Genomic DNA, 25,816 nt, shown 5'->3' with positions numbered 1-25,816 from the left:
AATCACACAACTGTAGAAGAATCTGAAGTAGTTGCGTCATAACCATCACTTTCATGGTGCTTTTTTGTGCTTGACATTGCCTAATCATTATTTGCTTTGATTTTATGGAACACACAGCACTCTTTATTATTTCTTTATTATTATAAAAAAGAAAAACTTGCAAATGTCAGAAACTACTCAATCCAATATTTATTTCTAAAAAGATTTGCATTGATGCACAGTGCCATTTACTGTTCATTTAAATGTATTAATGTAGCATTATGCAATCTTAAATTGAGAAATCACTTTGCAATGCAATAGCACAACTCCACCAGCAGGCGGGGCACTTTAAAAGAATTTGGTCTTGTATCAGCTGACAGTATATGAAGACATCAGCACAGACCTCTGGCCTCTTTGTGCCTGTCAGTGAGCAGCTGTCCTGCAGGGCGTTAAGCTCAATACTTAGCCCTCATCAATGCCCACAGATGCATTACTCCAGCAAGCAGACACAAACCTCTCTCTCTTCTCCACTAGAGTCACCAGCAGCTCCACAGTGTCATTAGCCAGCTCTGGCTCAGAGCTCCACACCGACAGATTATTGATCACTTTCTCCAACAGATATCCCACAATCCACTGTGCTCCCTCCGTGTCCGCTCCAAATGCTGTGCTGAGAGGCATACTGATCTGAGGGAGAGAAGTAAAAGACAAAAGACAAACATTCAGAGGAAGAGTCGGAGGTAATAAAGCGTCACATGGGTCTAGGTTCGGAAACAAACTGAAGGCTTCATTCGGACTCATGCCTGCTGCTTCCACACAATGATTGTAATCTCATTTTGTTTACTCACTTGGCTGTAGAGCTTCTCGTCCACCAACAGGTATGTCTTGGCCCAGCGCCGGAGAAACCAGACAATGTCTTTGCCCATCTGAGGACTCAGGAGCTCAGTCAGACTCGCTCGTGTGGCCCGAGACTCCACCTCTGAGGTTCTTAGCACCGCTGATAACAACCTGTGACAGAGAGATACAGAGACATGGGAGAGCAATCCAGCTGCATTTATATGAGGCAATGTCCTGCCAGCAGAACAATCTGAAATAGAATTTGGCAGTCTGTTGTTTACAGGAAAATGCAGAGAGAAGAAAAACAAGGGTGAGAAATGGCAGAAGGGATGGAAGAGAGTTCATGGCGGTTCTGTCCAGATGCACAGAGACTCAACAAAGGCCCACAATAACAAACGCTATCATTCCTTCACACCTCTACTGGTAAAGAGAGAGGACACAAGAAAGGGATCACAGCAGCTTACGATCCTGGAAGAGCGATATCCCACACGCACCGCGGAGTGGAGCACCATTTAAAGTATCACATTGTTTGTAAAGATAAAACCTCACTGACATTTGGGAGCTGCGGGGTCGGTGACTGTTATTGGGAAACACAATCCCTTGGCCCACTGTCTTTCCAAATCCTCTACAGTCCGCCCGCTTTTCCCCATCCATCACCAGCCTACTGTCTTTCCAACATCGCCCCAATTCACATTCTTCATCCCTCCCCTACTCATCATCTCAGCGTCCTTCCAGTCTTTCAATCCTCACTTCTATCCAATTCCACAGTTTTGGAATAACACCATCCATTAAACCCAAATCAGATTACAGGCAGATTTTTGCAGACAATACCACTACCACAACAACAAGACAACATGTATTTATTTATACATGTATTATTCATATTAATATTTATTATAATATAAAATCATATTAATATACAACTACAAATATTATTAGCAGTAATGTTACTACTATTATTTTCTATAATAAAAATAACAAGTACTTTAACATTTTAAATACACATTTTATTTGCTATATAAAATAATTTATTTTATTAATTTATTATTACGGTTTAAAAAAATAGAACAATATTAATATTTGTATTATAATAATGATTTATTTTTAATATTATTAATTATAATAATAATTTAATATTAATATTATAATATAAATAGTATTAATATATTACTACTATTATTAGCAGTAATAGTATGTTACTACTACTACTTCTAATAATAACAACAACAACATGTACTTTAAAAATTAAAATAATATATGAATATAATTTTTGTGATATAAAACATTTATTGGTTATCTTTATTGTAGTTTTTTTTATTTATAATTATTATTTGTTAATATTTATATAATAATAAAAAAATACAACAACGTTGCATGTAGACCTTTTTTTATAAGGTTTTTCTTATTTATATATATATAGAGAGAGAAAACCTTTAAAAATAGAAACTAAAAAAATCAATCGGCTTGGAAATAGCTTCTGAACACATGCACGACTCCGGGCCCCTAGTGCTCCCCTCTGACCCTGGGCTCTGAGCGGCACCTGGCCTGGCTCTAATTGAATAATGCTTGGGGAGTGGTGCTGCAGCATTGGCTGGCGCCGGGGCTGGGGCCACTTGAGGGCTGCTGTTCGCGTGGCAGGCCTAGCTGGGCGCATGCCAGGGCATTCCCCACTGGGCAAATGAACTGCAGACCACGTTACACCACGCCTGCTCTCTCCAGCAGCAATTCGGAGTGATACATTTTAAACAAGTCATTGTTCCTGTAGGCAGATTGATCAGCACCTGGCCGCTTACCACTACATCTGGAAAAAGGTATTTATCAGACAACCAGATGTTAAAAAGATACACTAGCAATCAAATTCTTACGATCAACAGGATTTATGAGCTTTTGATCATGAATTCTGCATTTATTGGATTAAAAATTCAGTGAAAACTGTAATATTGATAAATAATTATTTGAATAACACTTTTTAAGATTTATTAAAATAGAAATTGAATTTATTCCTATGATGACAAAGCTGAATTTTAAGTCTCTCAAACCATGAAGTGCCACCATCACATTTCATGTCTGTTTCCTTTAAAAGTTATTCTCAGAAATGTTAATTATATTTAGCCAAATTCAACACCCAACTATATTTTCCACTATTTTCAGTGGTGTGGAAAACATCCTTTCACAAACTCCTCCTACATCTTTGTGGTTTGTGGATGCCGATATCCTAGCACAATGCCCTGAATGCACAACAAACAGCTTGAAAGCATCTGGTCTACTTGTTAAAGTGTTGTAAAAAGGACAAAAATAAAATAAAATTATAACAAGAATGCATGAAAAATGTATATGGAACAGTAAATTAGAGAGTAATGACACACAGTCGCATGTATACTGAGAGGTCTCTCTACCTGATCACGGAGTCGGTCCTGTTGCATCCAGGGATGGAGGTGGCCTTCTCTCCAGGAGAGCCCAGCAGCTGCAGTGTAGTGTTGATATCCACCTCCGTCGAGTGTTTGATAGAGTGCTCCATCACTTCTGAAGGTATCAATGGTGTTTCACCCTGAGGGTCATCAGCCAAGAGGTAACCTGTTAAAACACCAAATACTTCAATACAATGACAAAAAGGAGCTTGACTGAGTGGAGAAGTGCCTTCAAATAGTCAAAAATAAAGTCCAGTTGCATATGACTTACAGATAACAATGATCTTGATGAATTGGAAATCTCCACAGACATATGAGGTTAAACATGCTACTCGCTTTTGTGAGTGAAAAGGAATGACATGAGGTCTGTAAATGATGACAGAATGTCCCTTTAAGAAAGACACAGACCTGACACTAATATGAGCCAATGAATGTCTTCATAAAGGTCATCTAGAACTTTCCGGTCCACCGTGCCCGGGTCTGCAGAGGCCATGAGGTGCTGTTGGTGTCTCTGGAGTTGCCCGTGAAGCCGTGTGACTCGTTCCTCCAGCAAACTGAAAACAGGAGAAATGTAAGGCTCACAGTGGTTGTTTATTACAGCGGTTTCTCTGAAGTGCTTTGTGTGTCTGTACCCTGTGAGCAGAGGTATACAGTGGTCTGCAGCGATGCGGCCCAACATGCCGATACTGGCCAGCTGATCTGAGAACAGCTCTCGGTCGTCCTCCTGTAATTCGTTTATTTCTTCCTCGTCATGAGATGCGACACCATTAGCAGTCTAAAAAGTCAAAAAAAAAAAAAGAATTCGATTGAATTCTCTGGAACGACTGTTACTTTGGCAGACGATTCTTTGAAAGGAAACTGTTTTAGACATTTGCTGTGCTTCATGCTTTTCCATTTTAATTATGATGAAAAGCAAACCGCAAAGTCAACAAAAAATTTTTTCAAGAAAAGCAACAAATTACCAACAAATTGGTAAGCCAGCAACATTATGACAACGTTAACATATCAGATTTAACATGGTGAGAAAGATGGTTTGGATGTGAAGGTGGATCCTGACCAGGTTTCTTGTGCCGTCGGGAGCTGCGAGGTGACACTGGATGTAGGAGTTGAAGACTTGCACGGCGGGCTGGACAAAGCAGCCCCGGGGGAAGTGCTCGTCCTCCTGCACCAGCGTCAGCCAGGACTCCAGCAGCTTATCATATGCCTCCATGTACACCATATCATCCTTATCCAACTACAGGAAAAGAGACATGCGTGACTATCCTAATCATGTCACATGCACCTACACACATCCCTTCTTTTAATATTCCATGCTGTTAGCTCCCCCCAGTATATATTACAATTTTATCCTGATGTTAAATAATTAATATAGGGTAAATAACATTTTAGTAGTACTTAAACTATAATAATTATAATTTAATAATGCACTGACATTAGCTATGTTTCCATCCACCAACAGTATATTATATATGCTTATTTTGGGATGTCGCATTAAAAAATTCTGGATGGATTCTAAAACGGGTACTTTTAATTCGGTAAGAAAACATGCACATAAACTACGATTGAAACACTTTAACTGAATTCTTTAATGTGCATCAAAAAAGACATATGACTTTGTGATGGGATAGCATAAAACTGGACCAACCAACGGACCGATCTCATTTTCATTGTTATAATTAACTCTTAGAACTGCGTTCCCAAACAACAGGCTCCCGAAAATAAGTTATGACCAAGTTTTGTATGCGCAGTCTGAAGCTCGTAATTTATTGCATGCAAAAAAATATTATATATAGCACCTTCTACTATACTGCAAAAATGTTTCATTTATCCTCACGATATTTAGAGCAAGTTTGTCAGGAAGTGACGGTTTTGTTCTCTTCAACTCAATGGAAATGGTGCTTTGTTCGCAAATGTTTTATTCGATATTCCAATTTTGTACAATAAGTTGAATTTGTAACTTTGGATGGGAACAAAGCCATTTATAAAGAACAAACATCAGACTCTTCAATTTTAGTGTGTCAATCATACACCTATATTAAAAAGTTAAGGGTTCCGTAAATTAGTTTGAAAACTTATAATTAGCTTTTTTATTTAGAATTTAGAGTTTTCTAATATACACTACTATTCATAAGTATGAAGGAAATTTATAATTTTATTCCTTAAAGAATGCAATAAATTGATCAAACATGACAAATACTTGTAAGATTATAAATGATTTGCTATTTCAAATAAGTGTTCTGTTCTTTTAAATGTTCTATACTTTGTTTAAAAAAAAAAAAGCATCACAGATTATGCGAAGGCTGGAGTAAACGCTGCTGAAAATCCGATTTGCTATCACAGGAATATATTGAGTTTAAAATAGAATTTCCCACAATATCATTTATTACCCTATTTTTATAGAGCATAAGTGACTTCATTCAAAAACAATAAAAACTTCAACCCCAAATAAATAACTTTATGGAATTAAATTAGTGCCAATACCGTGGTTTAATGGTTTTATTTTTCTATTAAACACAATAAAATGTCTGCTGCAACAAAGCAGATCTCCCTATATATATACATATAAAAAGAATAATGAGATTGATATTCATAGAACTCAGCTACTCTGTTAAGTGTGGTTGTGGTCTGCTGTGGTATAAATGCAGTACTAACCACCTCCTCCAGGGCGGCGCTGCGACCAAACGAGCACGTGAGCAGTGTGAGGCAGTTAATGAAAGAGGCAAAGAGCTCATTTGGGAGAGCCGTCAGAACACTTCGAGGAAATGTGCTGATGAGGTTACTGATGATGCTGGAGATGCCTACAGCCTCTGAGTCTTCAATCTCAATCCTGTAACAGGGTAAAAGACAGTTAAGAACAAATGGTAACAGTGGCAGGCCAGTCCCTTAAAGGATCATCCAACAACTAACGTCCATCATCTGGGTCTATATCGTAGCATGAGATACTTTGTAAATCTGCAATGGCCCAGAGTGCACGTATGGTATCGACTAAATGTTTATCGAATTCAACCTTCACGGTCTAGTTCTCCTGGAAATAATTGTCTAGAAACACAAATACCTCAGTTGCTGTAAAGGGAGACTTAAAGATCTCAACCCCGACACCAAACTGCTGTTGTGTCGGCACTCTACCTGGTTTCTGGGAACACAGGTTTTTTTTCCTTCTTTAGTTTTAGAAGAGCACTCGAGGTCTGCCTTTCTTAATGCTCCCAACTGCGTCTCTAACCCATATCAGATGGACTTAAATTGTAAGCAGAAGAGTTCAATCACGGCAGATTGGCGGACCTGCCACATGGTTTTCCGATGATGCAACTGGAAAAATGCTCCAGGAATAGGTGATTACAGAATGGCAGAGACCGAGAGAGGGAGGAGTGGGGAGAGAGACCCCGACTCACTACGCCTACTTGTTCTCAAATTCCAAACAGCAGTGTATGAGAGAATGTGTGTGTTATTTAAAGCTGCAGAGACATCATTCCATCTTTATAGACATTACAGAGCATTTACAATGCAAGTCCTAACACACAACTCCGCCAATACATGCAGTAAAATAAAAGGTTGTTTATTTTTAATAAAAACAGTATTTCTTAATTTTCATTTAATTAATTGATTCTATAAAAAACATGGAGAAAATAAAGAAATACCACTACAAATATTAGTAGTAGTTTTTATTTAGTGTCCCCAATCTGCATTTTTGTCCCCTTATTTTAAAAGTAAATGAAGCAGTAGTTTTGTGGTTTGAGATTATGTCAAAATCTCACCGTCAAGAACACGTCTGAGCCATATTTAACTAAAAAATAACCCCATAAATATAATTAAATTAATAAAATTTGACTTCAAGAGAATTAATCCTGTGTTTAAGATCATAAAAATGTTTACACAGCTGTAAAATTTCATTACTGGTCCTAAAATAATAATGCAAAATGTAAATCATTTTATTAACTGCAATGATTTTGGGGTGAAATGTGACCTAGATATGTTGTCATAAGTTCCACCTTTGTTAGACAACTACTATTCTGTTATCTAAACACGAAATAACACATTTGTGAATGACAGGTTTATGAGTGCAGTACGTGATGGAGTGTTTCAGAGAAACGCACCCATTGATCATGTTGAGCAATCCCTCCACCAGGTGGGCTAGGTAGGTCACCTGAGCGCTCTCATCGGGGAAGATGGGGCCATGCATGGAGGCCAACTGGGCCAGGCACTGAAGCGAATCCTGCGCCATGTCTGAGTCCTCTCTGATCTTCCTGTGCACCTACAAGACAGAGACAAAAACTCAACTCATTACATTGGTGTAAACAGATCCCATTTCTAAAAGCATAATAAAAGACGCAAGCCTGATACCAGATCATTGACTTTCTGAACTCAGACTAGATTTTAATGCCAAAACGTATACCTTTAATGACTAACCGCCATCAACATTAACCACACAAAGATCAAGATATCCTAAAATGGACCTAATGATCAACAATCAAAACCGACATCATCGCAGCTCACCAACAGACTGAAATCCTTCTTCTCAGGAGACATGATATCATATGAGCGCATGAGAGAAAACAAGCAGCAGAGGTTCTAGAGACTGTAAATGTGACCGTAGGTTTACTCTACAGTGTTAATACCAGACAGGCTCCCTCAAAGAGTCCAGGAGGAACTGCAGACCGGCCCATGGGCAGCTGACAAAACACACAGGCTGGGGAGCTCACACACAGTCTCCCTGAATCACAGAGAAAAGCCTCTCTCATTGACATACAAAAACATACTTTCCCTCTCCGCCTCCTCTCTTTCTTCTGCTCTCTCTTATGCACAGATACACAGGTCTGTCTTCGATTTCTCATCTCACGCAAGTCTCTGAAACCTTCTGCTCAGTGGAATAACCAACGGAGGAAAATTGTGGAATACCCCTCACCTTTGCCAATGGCAAAACTACAGAGTCTCGCCACCTGGCCGCCACAACCCAAGCCAATCAATCAGATCGGCTTCTCAATTACCAATCCAGTCCGAGGCGTTCAGCAGCTAAAAGAGAGCTACATAGCTGAAGAGACGGCTAAACGTTTCTGAGCGGACCGACTCGAGTCTCCAGCACATGTGGCTGTTTGGCACACTCCTTTGCTCTTTTTCTTTCCTAATCCTTGGAATCTTACTCTTGCTCGTCTGTTTGCCAGACGTTCTGGTGCAGATGCTGTGCGAAGGGGTGCACAGAGTTGCACGGAGCCCTCTGAACGATCTGGGAGAATGTGGACGAACCTAAAGCGGCATTTCCCTAACACATACACGGAGGAACATCAGCCACTGGGCAAAGTGCTAACGCTAACACACTATAGCACAGCCCTGTCTGCAAGAGCGGTGTGAAATCATCTTCTGAGCTGAAGAAGAACGGGAGGGAGAAAGAGAAGGGGAAAGAGAGAGGAGGGGTGAGAGGGGCAGATGAGAGAGAGAACTGGATAGGGAAAGAGAAGAAAGAAAGAGTACAAGGCCAACGCTCTGTGAGCAGCATGCTCTATACAAACAGCTGCGCTAAAGAACATCCACGCCATGCAAACTATGCCAATCCCCTTGAGTCCGACTATAGTTAGAGTCTGGCAGGGGGCGAAGGGGGGCATCTAAATCAAAACAAGACAAGGTAGCTCTTCAAATTGAATGCTAGAGAGAGAAGCGACAGGGAGACCTATTAATAGAGAAAAGACAAAGGCTTGTGTCTGTCCACGGGGAGGATTTGATCCTCTCCTGTTTTAAGTCACATTCAGTATGTTCAGCTCCTGTTACAAAATCAGAGGCCACAATCAATCACCTCACGACAGCGTTATTCTCAAAGTGCCATAACAATCCCTGATTGTGTTTATACCATAAACAAACCATGCACATGCTCCGAGTCCGAATCTGATCTCAGCTTCTAAAACTTTACTTAGCGCTACACACGTGTAGACACAAAATACGAAATTATAAAAGAAGGAGTACAGACTAAAAAAAGAAATTTAAAGAAAAAAATATTTAATTGACAACTCATTTTAAAATAAACAAATAGATAAATACAAATCATATTATCACTGCAATGCACAAAATACTGAAACTGAAAAAAAAAGTCTGTTTAAAGTATTTTTTTATAATAACATAACAGTAATGACAATTAGAATCACTATCATACTGCACCCCGAAATACAAAATTATAAAACAACAGAATATAAAATAAAAAAGTAATGAATACACAAATAAATAGATGTTCTGAATTGATTATATCACTCTCATTGATGCAAAGCAGAAATATAAATATTAAGTTACAATAAAATAAAATAAAAATATCAAAAAGAATCACTACTAAATTAGAATGAAAAAAAGGAAAGAAGTGAAATGTCTAGACACACTGTAATACGAATTTGAAGGGAAATGTGCTTGAGTGTCGTGAAAATAAATGTCACAATCCAAATCTTAAGGGTCCTAAATTAGAATCTATTTTCGGTTAAGCAAAATAGATATTTTTTTTCTCTAGCTTTTTTATGTGTTTTATATTGAATTGTAACCCAGAGGTGTTTTTCAGATTTTCACCATTTTATGGATGCATAAAAATGTGACTGTTTGTTACTAAATGGGTGAGTATGTGAAGACGGAGGGTGTAAGAACCAACCTAAACTAAAACCACAAACAAAAACACCCTTTAGTCAGTTTGGTTTGTAGGAAAATGTTAGCGCAGCCATGGCTTTATTAGGTGCGAAGAGAATATGGGATTTATTTTAAGCCATGCTTCATTTTCTTCATGTTTCCAAACCTCTGAAAAGCAATCAAGGCCAAGAGAGGCCAAGAGACTGCTGCTCTTTAGATGGATGGCTTGACCCCTCCTCAGACCACCTGAGGGTGGACTGGAGGTTGTTAACAGGGGCTTCGAATCCAGGGTTCAGAGTCTAATCCTGCAGCTCATCTCTAGTCACCTCTGACCCCGGCAGCGCGTGTCTGGACGCCCCCTCATCTGTTCAGGGCACAGCTGAGAAGTGAGGACTAACAGCTGACGAGCCAACATACACACACAGACACCGCTGACAGGCCGACACACGCACACTCACCCTCACTCAATAACTCACCCCTACACACACAGATCCCCCTGGCATGGGCGTAGAAAAACAACGAGTGCACCACACACAGCTACAAGGAGACTCGTAAAGACACAGAGGGTGTAACAGCTGACCACTCCTCACCCCTTAACAAAAACACTGGAAATACCACTAAACATCACATGGCCCAAACAACTCCCCGAGAGACTGGTACAAAACCGCTGAACATCGTGCTCAGCATCAAAGAGACTTAACCGTACTTTCAAACTATCCTAAATTAATTTTTACATTTTGAAATTGGGATTTATACATCATATGAAATAAATAAACTTTCCCATTGATGTATGGTTTGTTAGCATTGGACAATATTTGGCCGAGATACAACTGTTTGAAAATCTGGAATCTAAGGATGTAAGAAATCTTAATATTGAGAAAATTGTCGTTAAAGTTTTCCAAATGACATTCTTAGCATTGCATATTATTAATCAAAAATTAAGTATATATATTTACGGTAGGAAATTTACAAAATATCTTCATGGAACAATCTGTACCGAATATCCTAATGATTTTTAACAAAAGAAAAATCTATAATTTTTGCCTATTGAATGTTTTTTTTTTTTTTTGGTTATTGCTAAATAAGACTGGTTTTGTGGTCCAGGGTCACAAATATTTCTGAAAGAAGTTTTTTTATTAATTTGTTACCAACAGTAGTATTGTAAAATAAAATGGTGTAAAATATTAATGGCAATGATAATAATAATAACTGTTTGCATTCTCATTTTTTTTAAATGCAATAATGTGTGCTTAACTTTTTTACGGAAACCATGTTTTTTTATAGGATTCTTTCATAAATGTAAAGTTCAAATGAACACCGTTTATGTGAAATAGGAATTTTTTGTAGCATTACAAATGTCTTTTATGTTAGTTTTGATTAATTTAATATGCCCTTAATGAATTTTCTTTTATTTTTCTACTGAACCTGAACTTTTTAAGACTACATATAAATGTACCATCATGGATGCTTTCATGTTTCACATCATTGTACCACAGATGATTTAATTTGGCTTTTAAACAATGGGAAAATTAGTTCCCACACACAGTCCTTGATTAAATATATAATATGATTAATGTGCATCTTGTCAGCATCCTAACTAAATCTACTACTGTTAACTCAAACTACTGTCAAATGTCCATTTCTAAGAGACAAAAATATGTAATAATATTAATATTGCAGCCTAAACTGCAAACTGTACTGAAGATATTCATCAAAGTCAGGCAACACCAACCTGTTTTATGATTTGAAACAATATCACTATTTAAAAGATGCAGAAACTAAGAAAATATTTTTTTTCCATTAAGTTATTTCTTTTGTTAAGGAAATATCACTGGAAAAGTGTAAAGAATTAAAAAAAGTGAGGTGTTTGTCATGTTTGACCATAGAGAGGAGTTTACGATCACAATTAACAGTCTGGTTTAAAAAAACATTCACTTGGGAGCACAAATCCGCTTTTAAACTTGAAATTTGAAATTAATCATGATAAATTATTGACATCGACTGAGATTTTAGGCCATAGACAACATATCTATCTGCCATTCCTGTCTGCTTAAAAACCCCTAACAGCAAGTCCCAGAAAAGACAAATTAGACACTTATGTTTGAACAGCCCTTGACCTCCAGGTCAGCAGACTGACCCTTGTTAAGAGGGCTGTGCAGTTTGTCGCCAGTTTAGAGATCACAGCCTCCTCTCAGAAGAGCGAATGAACAATGAAGCAGCATATTGGCACCTTGTGGGGTCATTCCTGAGCAACAGAAGTGAAGGAAATTAACGTCTAATCTGGCCGTAGAAACCACCCAAGACTGATGGTGGAAAGTAGAGCATTATTTGGCAGCAGACGCCTCAGGGAGATCGTGTAATGGTAATGGAGAAAGAGCGATTTGGCATGTCCATCACTGATGCCGAGGGTAACCTGACAGAAATGTTCCACACATCGCAACCGAAGGCTCACAGACATTAGTTCTGTGAGACATAACGAGCCATTAGACTGAATTTCTAATGATTGGAAGGTGTACTATGCAGAATGCAGGCACAATGCATGATTTTCAGGGGAAAACTGAATAAAAAATTTATACTGCTTTAATATAAAGCACATGAAACGAAATGATTTTGTTCAGCCTGGCCCTTACTAGATCAAACTGGGAACTGCATTAGTGAATACTAATCAAACAATACTGAAAAGTAAATTATTCACTACTCTTGAATCTTACGCTTTATCCATCTAAAACTTAACATCAGAAAAACTTTGCATAATTAATGTAATATAATTCTCATTACTTCTTTGTACAATTCAGACAGCACTAATTATCATTCAGGGACGAAATACAATTATTTATTACCTTATTACCTAATATTTTCCCTTGTAATGATGTTATTATTGCCGTGAGCAACACAGACCAACTTCACAGTTGGAAAATGGTTTGCTCTGGGACAGTTGTCACCCACAGATCTGCTTTCAGATGAAAAGTACAACTGTATACATGAGTGCTGAAAGCATGATATACTATTACATATACTACCCCCCTTCACTGCAGTTCAAAAGTTTTGGGTCAAAAGTTATAATAAAAAATAAAAAAAATTATATATATATACACATAAATACACACACCAGAATTTTAATCGTTAATGCTTTAAGATGATTAAAAGTGACCGTAAAAGGCATTTAAAATGTTACAGAAGGTTTATTTTTCAAATACTGTTCTAGTAAATTTCTATTCAAATTCTTGAAAAAAAAAAATAACTCTTTGTGAAAACCACTTTATGTAATAATGTAAGAAAAACAATGTGTCATAATACTTACTGTTTTTCTGGCGAGCACAAGAGAATTTTCAAAAAGTAAAAACAAAAAAAAATTCTTACTTGACCCCAAATATTTTTTATATCACACCTATATACAACATTTTAATATGTTTTTTTCTTAAATCATCACATAGGCCAGAGTCCTCCATCTTTGACCACTGCTTCGAAGGCAACATATAATAATCTGCTGTAGCTCACTTCTTCTAAACATGCCTTTTATTTCGAACTGCTAAATATTTATTCATAACTTATAGTTTGATGCAGTGTTATCGACCTTTTTTTTTTTTTTTTAGAAGAATAAAAGCAGGAAGAAATAACATGAGAGGAATAAACAGAGGACTAGGGGACGCAAGTATCAAAAAAACAATGTCTTAAGAAATGAGGTAAAAAGCAGAAAAGAGCCATTTCCAAGCAGGAGGTTGATAGAACAAATGTATAAGTTGGTACTCACAGTGAAGAAAAGGTCCATGACTCTGTGGTCTAGAAGAGATTCCCTCCAGGACTCAGTTGGCTTAAGCATGACATTCTGAGTCGCTTCAAACATGGCAATGTAGTGCCTCCCCAGTGACACCTCAGTTAAGGGCAATAGCAAAAGCAGAAAGGATGAGGTAAGATTTTTCTAACCCCCTTTTCTTTCTGTCACTTCTCTCTGGCCGTGCAGTCCTGGACTAAAAAGAGTGCGGAAAATGCTGCAGTGAATTCCCAGCGTCTGTTTTCTGCAGCTCCTTCTCGATCACTCTTCTTCAAAGGCACCGTTACTACTATACAATCGCACTGTCTCCTCCCACTAAATGTTTACCTCAAAATCTCCTCCTTTCCATATGTAGCAAACTGGGAAAAGAGATGGAGGTAAAAAAAAAAAAAAAAAAGGAACGACAAAAAGGAGGAGAGGCAGAGAGCGAGAGAAAAGCCTCCCACAGGAATGTTTGATCAAAGCCAGTTACCGGCAAAGGCCACGCATTCCTCTGGGCCGGACCCACAGTCACTCCCAGCAGACAAATGCAAGCGCTCTCTCATTCACACACACACACACACACTCCATTACAGTATCTGCTCACGTCTACCATATACAGCCGCATATGTCAAAGAAAATCATGTGGCGACTCACCTACGCATTCACTAAGCAGACACCAGAGAGAGCCAGATGCCAAACTGGAATGAGTGCGCTGGAGTGTTACACACCTCTGCCTGTGTCCGTCCTGAGCAGACCTGACTTTACGGCCTCTTAAAAATAGCAAGGGGCCGGCAGAACTCTGAGTGACCCGTGTTGAGGAGAAAATGGGCCTTGAGGGAGAGTCGCCGGAGCTTGTGTGGGCTGATAGCAGCCTGCCACATGAGCGCAGCAGGGAGAGACTGACTGACGGATGGACGGGGCGCAGGGGATAAACTAGCCGGTCACTTAATGTCACTTGGAGCCATTGCTGGAAAAGTGTGCGAGTGTATGAAAAACTGGGAGGGTGACTAAAGATATGAGCTACTGAAACCCAACCCGGGCTTACTCACAGTCACAAACGCACATGTCTCATTTCCACCAGCCCTCGCCCCAGCTGCTGAAGACACCAAACACATGACCAACTCAGAAATCGACTAGGGCTGACGTAGGGTTACGTTCACCTGATGTGTTCACAACTAGGGTCGGGTCGATAGACGATGTCATCGTACAATAGACATCACGATGTTGCGCCAGCATCATCAGTGTTTCCCATTAATTACCTAGAACTGTGATGGCCCTCCAGTCTAATCGGTCCAGAAAATATTTTTTAAATTTTACTTTGGCAAAGCATCTTTCAATTGATATTATAATTATCAAATCACAAAAAGGCTGCAATTTAATAAAACAGAATGAAATCGCTGCACTGTATACATTAACATGCATACATTATACATGGTCTGGTTTTCACAGAGTCTCGGTTCACAGTAAATGTTGCAATTTGAACTGATTACAGTATTTCTATTAATTTGTAATGAGAAGCTTTTTTAAAAAAAACAAAAAAACACTATTGTTACAGAAACTTAAAGATCTTGACATTTTCTGACAAAATCTAGGGTTTAACACTTGCCAGTGAAATTAAGACCTTATAATATAAAATATATATATTTTTACACTGCATTTGTATTACAATTACAATATATTTCACTACTGATAATAATAATAATAGTATTATTTTACTCAAAATGTTTGGCTTCCTAAAACACCAGTGTGAAGTCTCACAGAATTGGTAACACTGTCACTAGAAAGTTATATAATCTAACTACTAGACGTTTTTGGGGACCCTCAAGACCACGTATGCAAATAAAGACAACAAAAAGCAATATCAATGAAATAATTTGAGTGTGTACCACAACAAAAAGTTTCCAGTTTCAACACAAAGAAAAAATTTCAGTGATAGCCACTGCAACAAGCTGGCAACTGCAGAATTCAGAACCATAATTCAGATGGAACTGCAATCTGCAAAATACGCTTTCCTTAACCGAAAATCACTGAATACATGTATATTTGCAGCTCTGTAGAAATTAATGGTTGATATATTGGCAGGGCAGATAAATCAAAAGTGGACACTGAAGTGAAAGAAGTGAATGGAGTGTTGTAAGTAGTAGCTGAATGTGAGCAAAAGATATAGTGTGTGTTGAGCTCAAGACTGCAGACTGAATCAATCAGGAGGCATTCAGTGAACATAATGATTATGAGAGTGCTGAGAGCTGCCTGGAGCCAAAGAACAGAGAAGAGATCCAAGTCTATTAGGAAGTCTGAGTGTCACATCCTCCCTCTTAAGATTCCCCTCACACCCCAGGAATGCCCTCCTCTCCGTTGTCAGGCCCGGGACAGTGGTCTTACAAAGCTCTGCTCCACTTCTGCATGTGGGTTAGAAATAAGCAGTGGCACACAGCCGTCTGTCATCTCGCTCTACCATTCAGAGCACCTGACCGGCTCAAAGCCCGGCCAAACCCCCCCCCACGGGGTCACTAGGGCCATGGACATGCAGTCCAGCAGACATTAAGGGAATCACATGTTTAGGATTCACACAAATGACATGTAAATGCGTCAAGTGGGAGTGTGTCATGGACAAATGACACGCATGCCATGGCCTTGGCTACTGAGAGATGGCGGCACTTTGAAGAAAGAGTCTAAGCGGCTGTCAGGAATGGAAACTAAAACACACACACACACACTAGAGATGGGTCATGACTGCAGTTACGATGTATCAAATACATAATTATTTAAAATATATTAAAATGTAAAACTATTTTATATACCGGTACACAACCTTGCAAAAGTTTGCAGTCAATGAGATTTTTTTTTTTTTAAGAAATTCATAATTTTAATCTGCAAGGACGTATTAAATTAATCAAAAAGGTGACAGTTAATATATTACGAAAGATTTATATTTTAAATAAATGCTGTTCCTTTTTAACCTTTTATGAAAAGTTCTAAAAAAAAATGCGTCACAACGCGCTAAAATGTGATAATTTTACACAAATCTTAAATTAACTGTTTTCAACATAATATGATTAACATAATAATAAGTGAAGTGAAGTGACATACAGCCTAGTATGGTTACCTATACTCAGAATTTGTGCTCTGCATTTAACCCATCCAAAGTGCACATACACAGGTCAACACACACACTGTGAACACACATCCGGAGCAGTGGGCAGCCATTTATGCTGCGGCGCCTGGGGAGCAATAATAATAATAATAATAATAATATCATAAATGTAATTTTTTCCTTTGCACCAATTCAGCTTGGCCATAAAAATAATAAATTACATTGTATAACTAATTAAAATAGAAAACTTTATATTATAAAATGTAATAATATTTATTAAAATAAGAATATTATTTTATTTTTATAATACGTAATTTATTATTTATGCTTAATGTATTGATCAAATAAATGTATAAATACAGTCATGGTGAGCCAATATAATTGTAATTATATATAATCTTAGTATAATCTAATATCTAATCTTAGTTAAAATAATCACATTTTGGTGACCGGTTATGTGCGTGTCTATATTTATAACATTAAATAAACAATTTTAATAATACATAAGTTTAACAAGATTGACCAGTTCATCTACACATTTATCGTGTGAGTGTATATATATAATTATTTATTCTATTGCATTTAAAGTGTGCTTTGATTAGAGTGCTGTGAATGCAAGTCTTGTATTGACTAACACATTAAAGAACAGATTAATTGACTACTCATTCATGCAACTTATTAAACAGTCAATTTTAAAATTGAACACTAACACACTCTGTCCTTTCTCTGTCCTTAACAAATGTGTTCTTGGTATCAAAGAACTATCTTCCTCCAGCACCCAGAGGGTAATTAATATGACTTGAAACTATGCAAACACATCAATGCACAAATGGCCGGCCGACATTCCAGCCCAGCACTCAATGAGCTGTGTGTTTTAAGGCACACTGATTGAGCACGATAAGGGCTTGGCACAGGCCTCCTTTGTAAGTGATATGTGACCCTGGTTGGCACAGACGCCAGCTCAGATCTCTTTAAAGAGACACAGAGACTCAAAGTCAGCCTGAGTGGGATTAACGCCTTATAGAGCTAAAACACACACAGAAGCACACGCACCATCAATCACAGCTCATGATTTAGTACTAACACTAGCACACGTGAGCACAAAACTGCTGAAGAGCTTCAAATTTTGAGGCTTCAAGCAGGTTAAAAAAAAAAAAAATGCTCTGAAAATTTACGTGCAGGATTTTTTTTTTTTTTTACGAGCAACAAGAAATGTGCCTGGATCTGGTTCTGTGTTCACGGTTGTTTTGCAAAGAAATGTTAAGAAGGTTAAGAATGATTATCACATTATAGCTTGTCTATTATTAATCCAAAAATAAGTCACAGTTAATTGTCTTTCCTAACCCTTGTGCCTCTAAAACATTCCTGGCTGCAGTCCAGGTCTAGTGTTTCCTAGTGCTCACAGGAAGTCCAGCCTGCATCACCTCCCTCAACTTCCTCAAAATTTACAAGTAAAAAAGACAAGGATACAAACATACACACAAATATATATATATAAAAAAAAAAAAAAAATCACCAAAATGTTTTCATGAAAGGATATGATTGGGTGGAAGGAAGTTCCAGCTGAGCACTTGATTGGCCAGCGCAAGGTAGCGCTGGAAAACACAGGACATCTGAGCGTTGAGGTTCTCCCTCCGACTGAACTCCTGCAGGACCTCCATAGTGAGCATGAAGATCTGCCTGAGATCATCCTCCTCCAACACACACACACACACTCATCATAAAAGGCACAAGCAGTTAAGTTAACACAGGGTACTGGTACTAATTTCAAGAATCAATTCCACAAGATAAAATTCAAATAAATTCAGATTACATTAGAGAATACTTCGGTTATAATGTAACGTAAACATAATTCTGCATATGGTATGAGTACAACATTTCAGATTTTGGTTGTTTTTTACCTAAAACTAAGCCATAATATAAAAGTAGAATTTTTTTTTTTTCTGATAGTTGCAACATTTGTCATTTTCATTTATTGTTTAGTACTAAAATACATTTAAAAAAAAAAACTAAAAAAAATAAAAATGCAAAAATTATATCAACACAAAATATAAAGTTTACATAAAAATAAAATTAAAAATTATAAAAAAAGGTTTAAAAGTATAAAATTAAAACAGAATATATAATCTATTTTTAAATATTAACAAAAAATAAAACATTGTCAGTGATTTAATATCAATGAAACATTCTTATAACATGAAGATTTCTAAATGTTTTTGGCTATAGCAGGTTAACATACAAATAAAAACACCCAGCACAGGGACCATACACCTAACAAAGGATACACTCCGAATGATTGGGACAGAAGGACAGACCTGAAAGATGCGTTTGCAGCTTCCGTGAAACTCCATACTGAGGCCAATGTTACTGGTCTTATTGGAGCTGGAGAACTCACTCAACAGAGCTGTTAGGATGGAGCAGGCCAGTGTTTGCTAGCAGGACAGACACACAGTGATAAACATTACTTTCCATCAAGGCACAAGACAAATTGTTTAACATCTCAAGAAATATGTCTAAGACACTGATTCAGCTATTTTAATTCAATACTGGTACTAAATATGAAATAAGGACAGTAGTTTTCCAAAGGCTTCATTTTTGCTGTATAAAGTATTATCACAAAAAGACTTTTAAATTTGACCACAGATTAAATCTTTAACTTTACATTGAACAAATTCAAAACATAAAACCTGAGCGCCCTCTGCAGGACACAATATTTTTTTCCAGAGCACTTTTTACACTTTTGTTCAGGAATACTAGTGGCCATAAATAATTTTTAGGAAAATGGTCGAAATTCAGGGACACATTGGCACTTAAACATATAAGAAAATCACATATGTCACAGTACAACACATAAGAGCGTCCCCACATATTCTGACAAATAGATTTTCATGTTTTCACATTAAAAAAAATTTTTTTTAAATTTCTTTAAGATTACTGATAAGGTTTAAATTTGTTATTTAGTGATTTTTTTTTTCATGTGATCCAGAAGTCTTACCACTGTGGGATTGCCGCTGCTGATGAGCTGGCTGACCTCATGGAAGATGCTCTTACAGTTGATAGATTTGTCAAGAGAGCCTCTCTTCACTATTACTGCTACCGCTAACAGGATCTGCTCTCGAACATACTTTTGCAGACTGCAGGGAACAGAGAGAAATTTACACAAGGTCAGGTAAGAGATGGAAATGGCTTCAGAAGTTATTCAAAGGTACAAGCACATGTTGTCACATGTTTTAGATGTTCATTCACACACTTACTTGGGTCTCTGTAAGACGTAGGTGAGGAGGAATGTTCTGAGGGACTCGATGCTGTTCTTTTCCAGAAGGATCCATTCTCGAACCACGGCCTCCATGATGGCTGTGGCGGCCTGGAACAACACATAGTCCACTTTACTAGTCTCTGTGGAAAGAGAAAGACAACATTGATTTATTATTCTTTATTCACTTAATGTTGATCTTAAAATATTTTTAAAAAATCAAACAAAATCGAAAAAAAGAAATGGTGTGAACCTGTTTTTTTTTTTTTTTTTTTTAAACAAAATCAGGCTTTAGCAAAATTCATTTTCCGAAAGAGTTAACACTGTTGGAAACACTGACATGTTTTTCATGTTTAATGCTGTAAATCATTACCATGTGATCAGATACTTTCCTAACTGTGGTTTTCTGACAATTGATAAATTATTTCATTATAGTTGATCAATTAACCTTTGGCAGACCTACAAATTTGAAATGTACAGTGTGTGCTTTTTGAGAAAGACTAGCAAGTCACTGGTGACCTGTAAGAGGTTTAAACATGGAGAGGAAGAAGTTATGGGAAGAACCAAGACTCACTCAGCACAGTAAAATCAGTACTTGTTCAAGTGTCTGTGAGAACCGAGCGCTGAGACTCACCGAGGATGTGTTTGCAGATGGCAAAGGGGGATTTTGACTTCCTGAAGGAGAGGAATATGTGCTCTGCATGCTGCCTCTGTTCTGTGCTCACCATGGACGGCGGTGCCTGTCAACACATTCATAAGAGGGGTTAAACGTTTGGGTTTTTGAACACGCTGCACTGGTCAACATTAAATATCCTATATGCAGACCAAAACAATCAAACCAAACATGAGTTTGTATTCATTTAAACCAATCTTTATTCAATTATTACACACACTACAGTTTAAAAACATCAGTAGGATTTTTGCAAGAAGTCTCTTATGTTCATCAAGGCTGCATTTATTTGATTAAAAACAATTTAATCAAAAACCGCAATATTGTGAAATAATATTAGTTTAAAATAATTCATGTCCAGTCTTCAGGCATCCTTCTAATATTTTAATAAGCTGATCTGGTGTTCAAGAACATGTCTAAAACTGCAAAAGAGCTTTCAAAAGTTATGACCAATAAAGCGGTTTCTAATGTGTCATGACCCACAGGTGAACACATGAACACACCCAAGCCTGTGCCCACTGAACACGTCACACACTTGAGTCATAACATTCAACATCACATTCCATTCTTAATTACAGCACAGCAGTCATCCAACTCACAGGAACCAGACTAGAGAGATGGTATCATTTCATACACACAGTGTTGGGGGTAACGAGTTACAAAGTAACGGATTACAGTAACTATATTACTTTTTTGGGCCGGGTTTCCCGATAATGACAATCTTAGCGCTTGTTTTCTATGAGTCATTTTACGATCGTTCATTATTGTTTGACGTGCGTTTCCCAACATTGCACGTAAAGCAATCGCACAGCTGTGCTTCAAGTGCTACGTAGGAGTCGGTCTCAGTTTGTCAAGTGCTGAAATGTCATCTTATAGACGGTTTCATCGGGCGCACGCGCCTGGCCCCAAGTTAACTTCCGGTCTGTACTGGCTAGCGATGCCGTCTACAAATGCAGTTAAAGTTAAGGTGATGAGTAAACTGAAGTTGGGCTCAGGTGGTTGTGATGTGGGATGTGTTTCCCATACATTTATTTATTTTTGGAGACTCGCCACGATTTTAAAACTTTAATGATTTTCCAAAAGGCTTTGTTGAATAAACATGAGTACGTACTGCACGTTTAATAATTTATAATAATTCCTTACATTTATGTGTTTAAATATCAAAACGAGGCACAGGTGTTTTAATACCACTGTATTTCTGAAGGAAGACTTGCATGTTATATGCCTGATAAAGCAGCATTTGTTAGTGTAGCTCTGCTTCGTTTACAGCTGTTACTGGGGAAACCTCTATTTCTCGCGCTTTAAAGCATATCTGCCTTAACATTTATTCCATGTTTTATTTTTAATAGTAAATCTCATTTGTTTACCTAAAAATAAAGTTTGTTTAATTTTCAATATTTAAAAGAAAATCTAAATGAATATTTTATATGGGATTATAATTATAGTTTTATGCCTTCATTTGATAACCAGAAAAATGTAAATACACAACAATTTCTGAGGAGAAAAAAAATGTCATAAGGCTATTTTAAGAAAAATTTAATAAATTAAGTTGTTTTTATGCATTTGAATAATTACAGCAAAAAAAATAAAAAAAAATGTGGTGAAGAAAAAATAAAACATTTCATAGGGCCCTAAACATGTAATTTTTTTTTTTACTTTTAATAAATTGCTGTGAAAATGTGTTATGATTTAAATTAATTAGACATGCTTTTTGATTAATACAATTAACTTTAACCATTAAAAATAAAACAGAAAAAAATGGAATCCAGAAAAATTTAAACGGAATTTGGAACAATTAAAAAAAAAAAAGTAGTAATAAGCAGTGAAGTTACTTTTCAAATGCAGTAACTAGTAAAGTAATCTCATTAAACTAATACAATTTTTTGAGTAACTACCCCAACACTGTACACACATGACCTGACATGTTAAACTAGGCATATAAAACCAATAGGAAGATACTGGACAAATGTGCTACTATGTACACACAAATATCAAATGCCACCTGCTGGTTGAAGAATATTAGCTAAACTAAATTACACACGGTTAACTTTTCTGAATCCTGCAGACTTCTGCTTCATTTGCTCAACAGTCTCAATCCTGTCTGATGCCATGGAAATCTCAACATGACCATTCTTACAAATAAAGCTTCTTTGCTGGCATCAATAGATCCATGAAGAATGTTTAACATTTCCATTCCACAAAAGGTTCTTTATAGCGAAAAACAGTTCTTAAGATTTTTTTAAACATTCTTCACACTAAAAAGAGGTTCCTGCTTCATGAAACTGTTCCGTGAAAGCTTCTTAGATTCAAAATGATTCTTCTATGGCACTGCTGTGAAAACACACTTTTGGAGCCTTTATTTTTAAGAGTGAACAAGAATATTGTGCAGTGGTCTACAAATGTAATGCAGGGACCGCCAACTACTATTTGATCATAAATGTTTGAGAAAAAAAACTAATCCGTATTAAACAGAAAAAAGACAACTAAAACAAACAATCTACTAAGCTAAAGGTAAGAACCAAAAGTTGCTAAATGTTTCAACATCGTCCCTCCCATGTTAAAATATTAAGTATCACTCTGTACATCACCTATAAATATTCTAGTTACTTTTCAATGTTTTGTTTCTGGATTTTTTAACAACATGTTAGCGCTACAAAATATTCCACTTAAACATGTTTCTGAATAAGTGTTTTCTAGCAGTATTATAATTACAGCCCAACAGGATACGCTTAACAGTCACATTAATTCGGCATGAGATAGCCTTCATAAAGAAGTAGCTTCTGTAGAAACCCATGTGTAAGTGACCCATTCGGCACCTGGTGTAGATAACTTGGTCATGTCTTAATCTTAAATAATGGAAGCCTGTTAAACTGTTCTTTTAAAGCTGTTCAACATGGCAGATACAGCAGCTCCTGTACCTCTCCTTGTATTCTAAGCTCCAGTTAATGCTTCGGTTAACTCAAAGACTATGTCTCATGTGGATATTGTTTGCTTAGCTCTTGATCATAGATTCAGCAGAATCAAGATCAGGCTCAATCAATGCATGCCCAAGCTTCACAAAGAGCAGTGTAGAGATCTTTATTGATATGAAATATTACCAATTGTACAAAACATTAGTAGATTAGCTTGTTACAGCCTCAATATAATTTCGTTTATCAGTATGACATTCACTTTAAACCACGATGACGCAAAAGTCACGGTCAGATTATGCCTGTGGTGATATTGTGACCAACTGGTACAAACACAATGGGTATGTTTGTTCAGATGTTCAGATAACATTCTCTTCTGCATTTAATTTAGGGTTATAACACATTCAGCTATACACAGATACTGAAGGTACTTTTTTTTTTTATAAAGGTGGTTTGACCCCTGGTAGAAAAAAGACAACAGCACAGCCATCCCTAAAGGTGCTGACATGCACATGTGTGCTTTTTATTATTTAACATCTCCCAGTGATATCAGCACAAGGTGAGTTAGTTACGTTATGATGTTCAATATGGTCATGAAGAGCTATGGAACCCTTAAAGAAAACATGAAGCAAAAGTATCCGTTTATATGAATGTCAATTTTCCCATAAATGACTAAAAATGCATTCTAGCAATACTGAATCTGGTCTATTGAACATCTTGATAATAAATCTTCACTTATTAGCACACTAAAATCAATTCATCCATCTTTTGATTCTATATCTTGATAAACGACGGTAGTGATACTTTCACTACTTTTGATACATTTTCAGAATCCAACCACAGCCTTGTTGAGACATAATGTACTTCCTATTTAAAATCAACAATTTATGCCATACGCTTAAATGAAATTGGCCAACCTTCTCCATAAATATCAATATCTCCAATTAAAATACAGCTAAAATCAGCTAAATCCAGTTGCAATACCACTAAATGTTTTTATTTGTGAAATTAAAATTACAACACTGGACTAAAAGCTTAAAGAGTAAAAAAAAAAATATTAATATTCACTCTTTAAGCGGAAAAACTTATGAATAGTGCCAGGAGATTTTACCATTGCAGTAACTTTACACAAGCACACACACCATTCAATTCATGTCATTCTGTCCATTTGAGGCTCAGAAATGCTGTCTAGACAGGTTCCGAGACAATACTAGCAAACGGCACAGGCCATCATCTAACTACACATGTCCTGCTCTCAACTTTAAACGAGCCCACTATGTAGCTAGTCAACTCTTATAACGAGATAAATGCAAGGACTGTGTGTTATTATGAGATAAACAAGAAGCTAAGAGTTTCTCTTTTGTCTCTGGTCTGCTTAAGTCTTACTAAACATGTGCTTGAGCAAACATGCGGCTGAATCAACAGCGTGTGTAACTCCAGCAGCTGATGGAGAAACTCCAGCAGACAAACTTCAACTCATCCTGCGCGCTTTCACGAGGCTGGAGGATCAAACTAGGCCTCTGAGACACAACACCTGAGCTCACAGCGACCATTACAAACACTGACTGTGTCACCGGAGCGGTGCTGTTCGGCGGAGCTGATGAAGAGGCTGATGAAGGTGATGGTGGCTGCGCTGAGTTTAGCGGGATGGAGAGAGTCGAGCACTGCGCCACGCACCGCTCCGCGTTTATCGAGTCTTTCCCCGCTAACCGACGAGCCGCGAGACTCCCTCAGAGTGAACCCCCCACACAGAGCTAACAGCACACTGACAGAGATGTGAAAACGGCGGCGATATGCTCACCATTAAAACTTTGGCAGCGCTTTCCAGCTGTGAAATCACTTCTGGTGCACCGACCGCCGCCATCATGGTCGTTCTTCAATGACGCGCCATGCACTGCATTGTGGGATTAAGCAGCACTTCGGTCCTGGGAGTTCACAGGCGGGCACATTGTGCCACTAGTAAAGGTTATGTAACAGCCTACATGGCAATGTGCTATACCTTTTAATCATTTTGTTTTATGGTAAAATCTGACTTGTAGTTTTTAACTGAATACATATGTGCTTGTTTACATTTTAAGCATTGCATTTGATGTAGACACAATTGAATTTTTTAGACAGCACTGTCAATTTCTGCTAGCGTTTAACTTATTAGTATTTAACTCCATAACCAATTTATTCCCCCAAAAATTCAGTTATGTGTGCAGGTGCATTTTTATTCACAACTGTAACTGGTGGAATATTACAAAGTAAAAAGTGATTATAAAATAAATGTACAATATTTTTTATTTTTAGGTGGTTGTGGATAGGGAATGATAATGCATCATTTA

General features: G+C 37.3%; 1 protein-coding gene across 2 annotated transcripts in view; it reads right to left on the bottom strand.

The window, feature by feature from the left end:
• LOC113108787 (exportin-4-like) overlaps positions 1-25,428 on the bottom strand; it is a 30,440-nt gene extending 5,012 nt beyond the window's left edge. Inside the window, exons 1-15 of one of the 2 annotated variants that reach the window (XM_026272105.1) lie at positions 25,291-25,428; positions 20,545-20,650; positions 19,912-20,053; positions 19,653-19,791; positions 18,973-19,089; positions 18,198-18,351; positions 13,561-13,673; positions 7,313-7,470; positions 5,874-6,048; positions 4,279-4,455; positions 3,854-3,996; positions 3,630-3,775; positions 3,210-3,387; positions 825-984; positions 494-663 (exon numbers count right to left, since the gene is read on the bottom strand). In XM_026272105.1, the coding sequence (XP_026127890.1) occupies positions 494-663; positions 825-984; positions 3,210-3,387; positions 3,630-3,775; positions 3,854-3,996; positions 4,279-4,455; positions 5,874-6,048; positions 7,313-7,470; positions 13,561-13,673; positions 18,198-18,351; positions 18,973-19,089; positions 19,653-19,791; positions 19,912-20,053; positions 20,545-20,650; positions 25,291-25,356 (2,144 nt within the window). In that variant the 5' untranslated portion in view covers positions 25,357-25,428. Of the gene's footprint in view, positions 1-493; positions 664-824; positions 985-3,209; positions 3,388-3,629; positions 3,776-3,853; positions 3,997-4,278; positions 4,456-5,873; positions 6,049-7,312; positions 7,471-13,560; positions 13,674-18,173; positions 18,352-18,972; positions 19,090-19,652; positions 19,792-19,911; positions 20,054-20,544; positions 20,651-25,290 lie in introns of those variants that run through there. The other variant, XM_026272106.1, reaches the window with a different exon arrangement.
• Between the last annotated feature and the right edge of the window lie 388 nt (positions 25,429-25,816).

This window comes from Carassius auratus, chromosome 9, assembly GCF_003368295.1.
Source record: "Carassius auratus strain Wakin chromosome 9, ASM336829v1, whole genome shotgun sequence".
In the NCBI taxonomy this organism is placed as follows: domain Eukaryota; kingdom Metazoa; phylum Chordata; class Actinopteri; order Cypriniformes; family Cyprinidae; genus Carassius; species Carassius auratus.
Note: the sequence above shows the minus strand (reverse complement) of the source record. Positions and strands in the feature narration are given on the sequence as shown.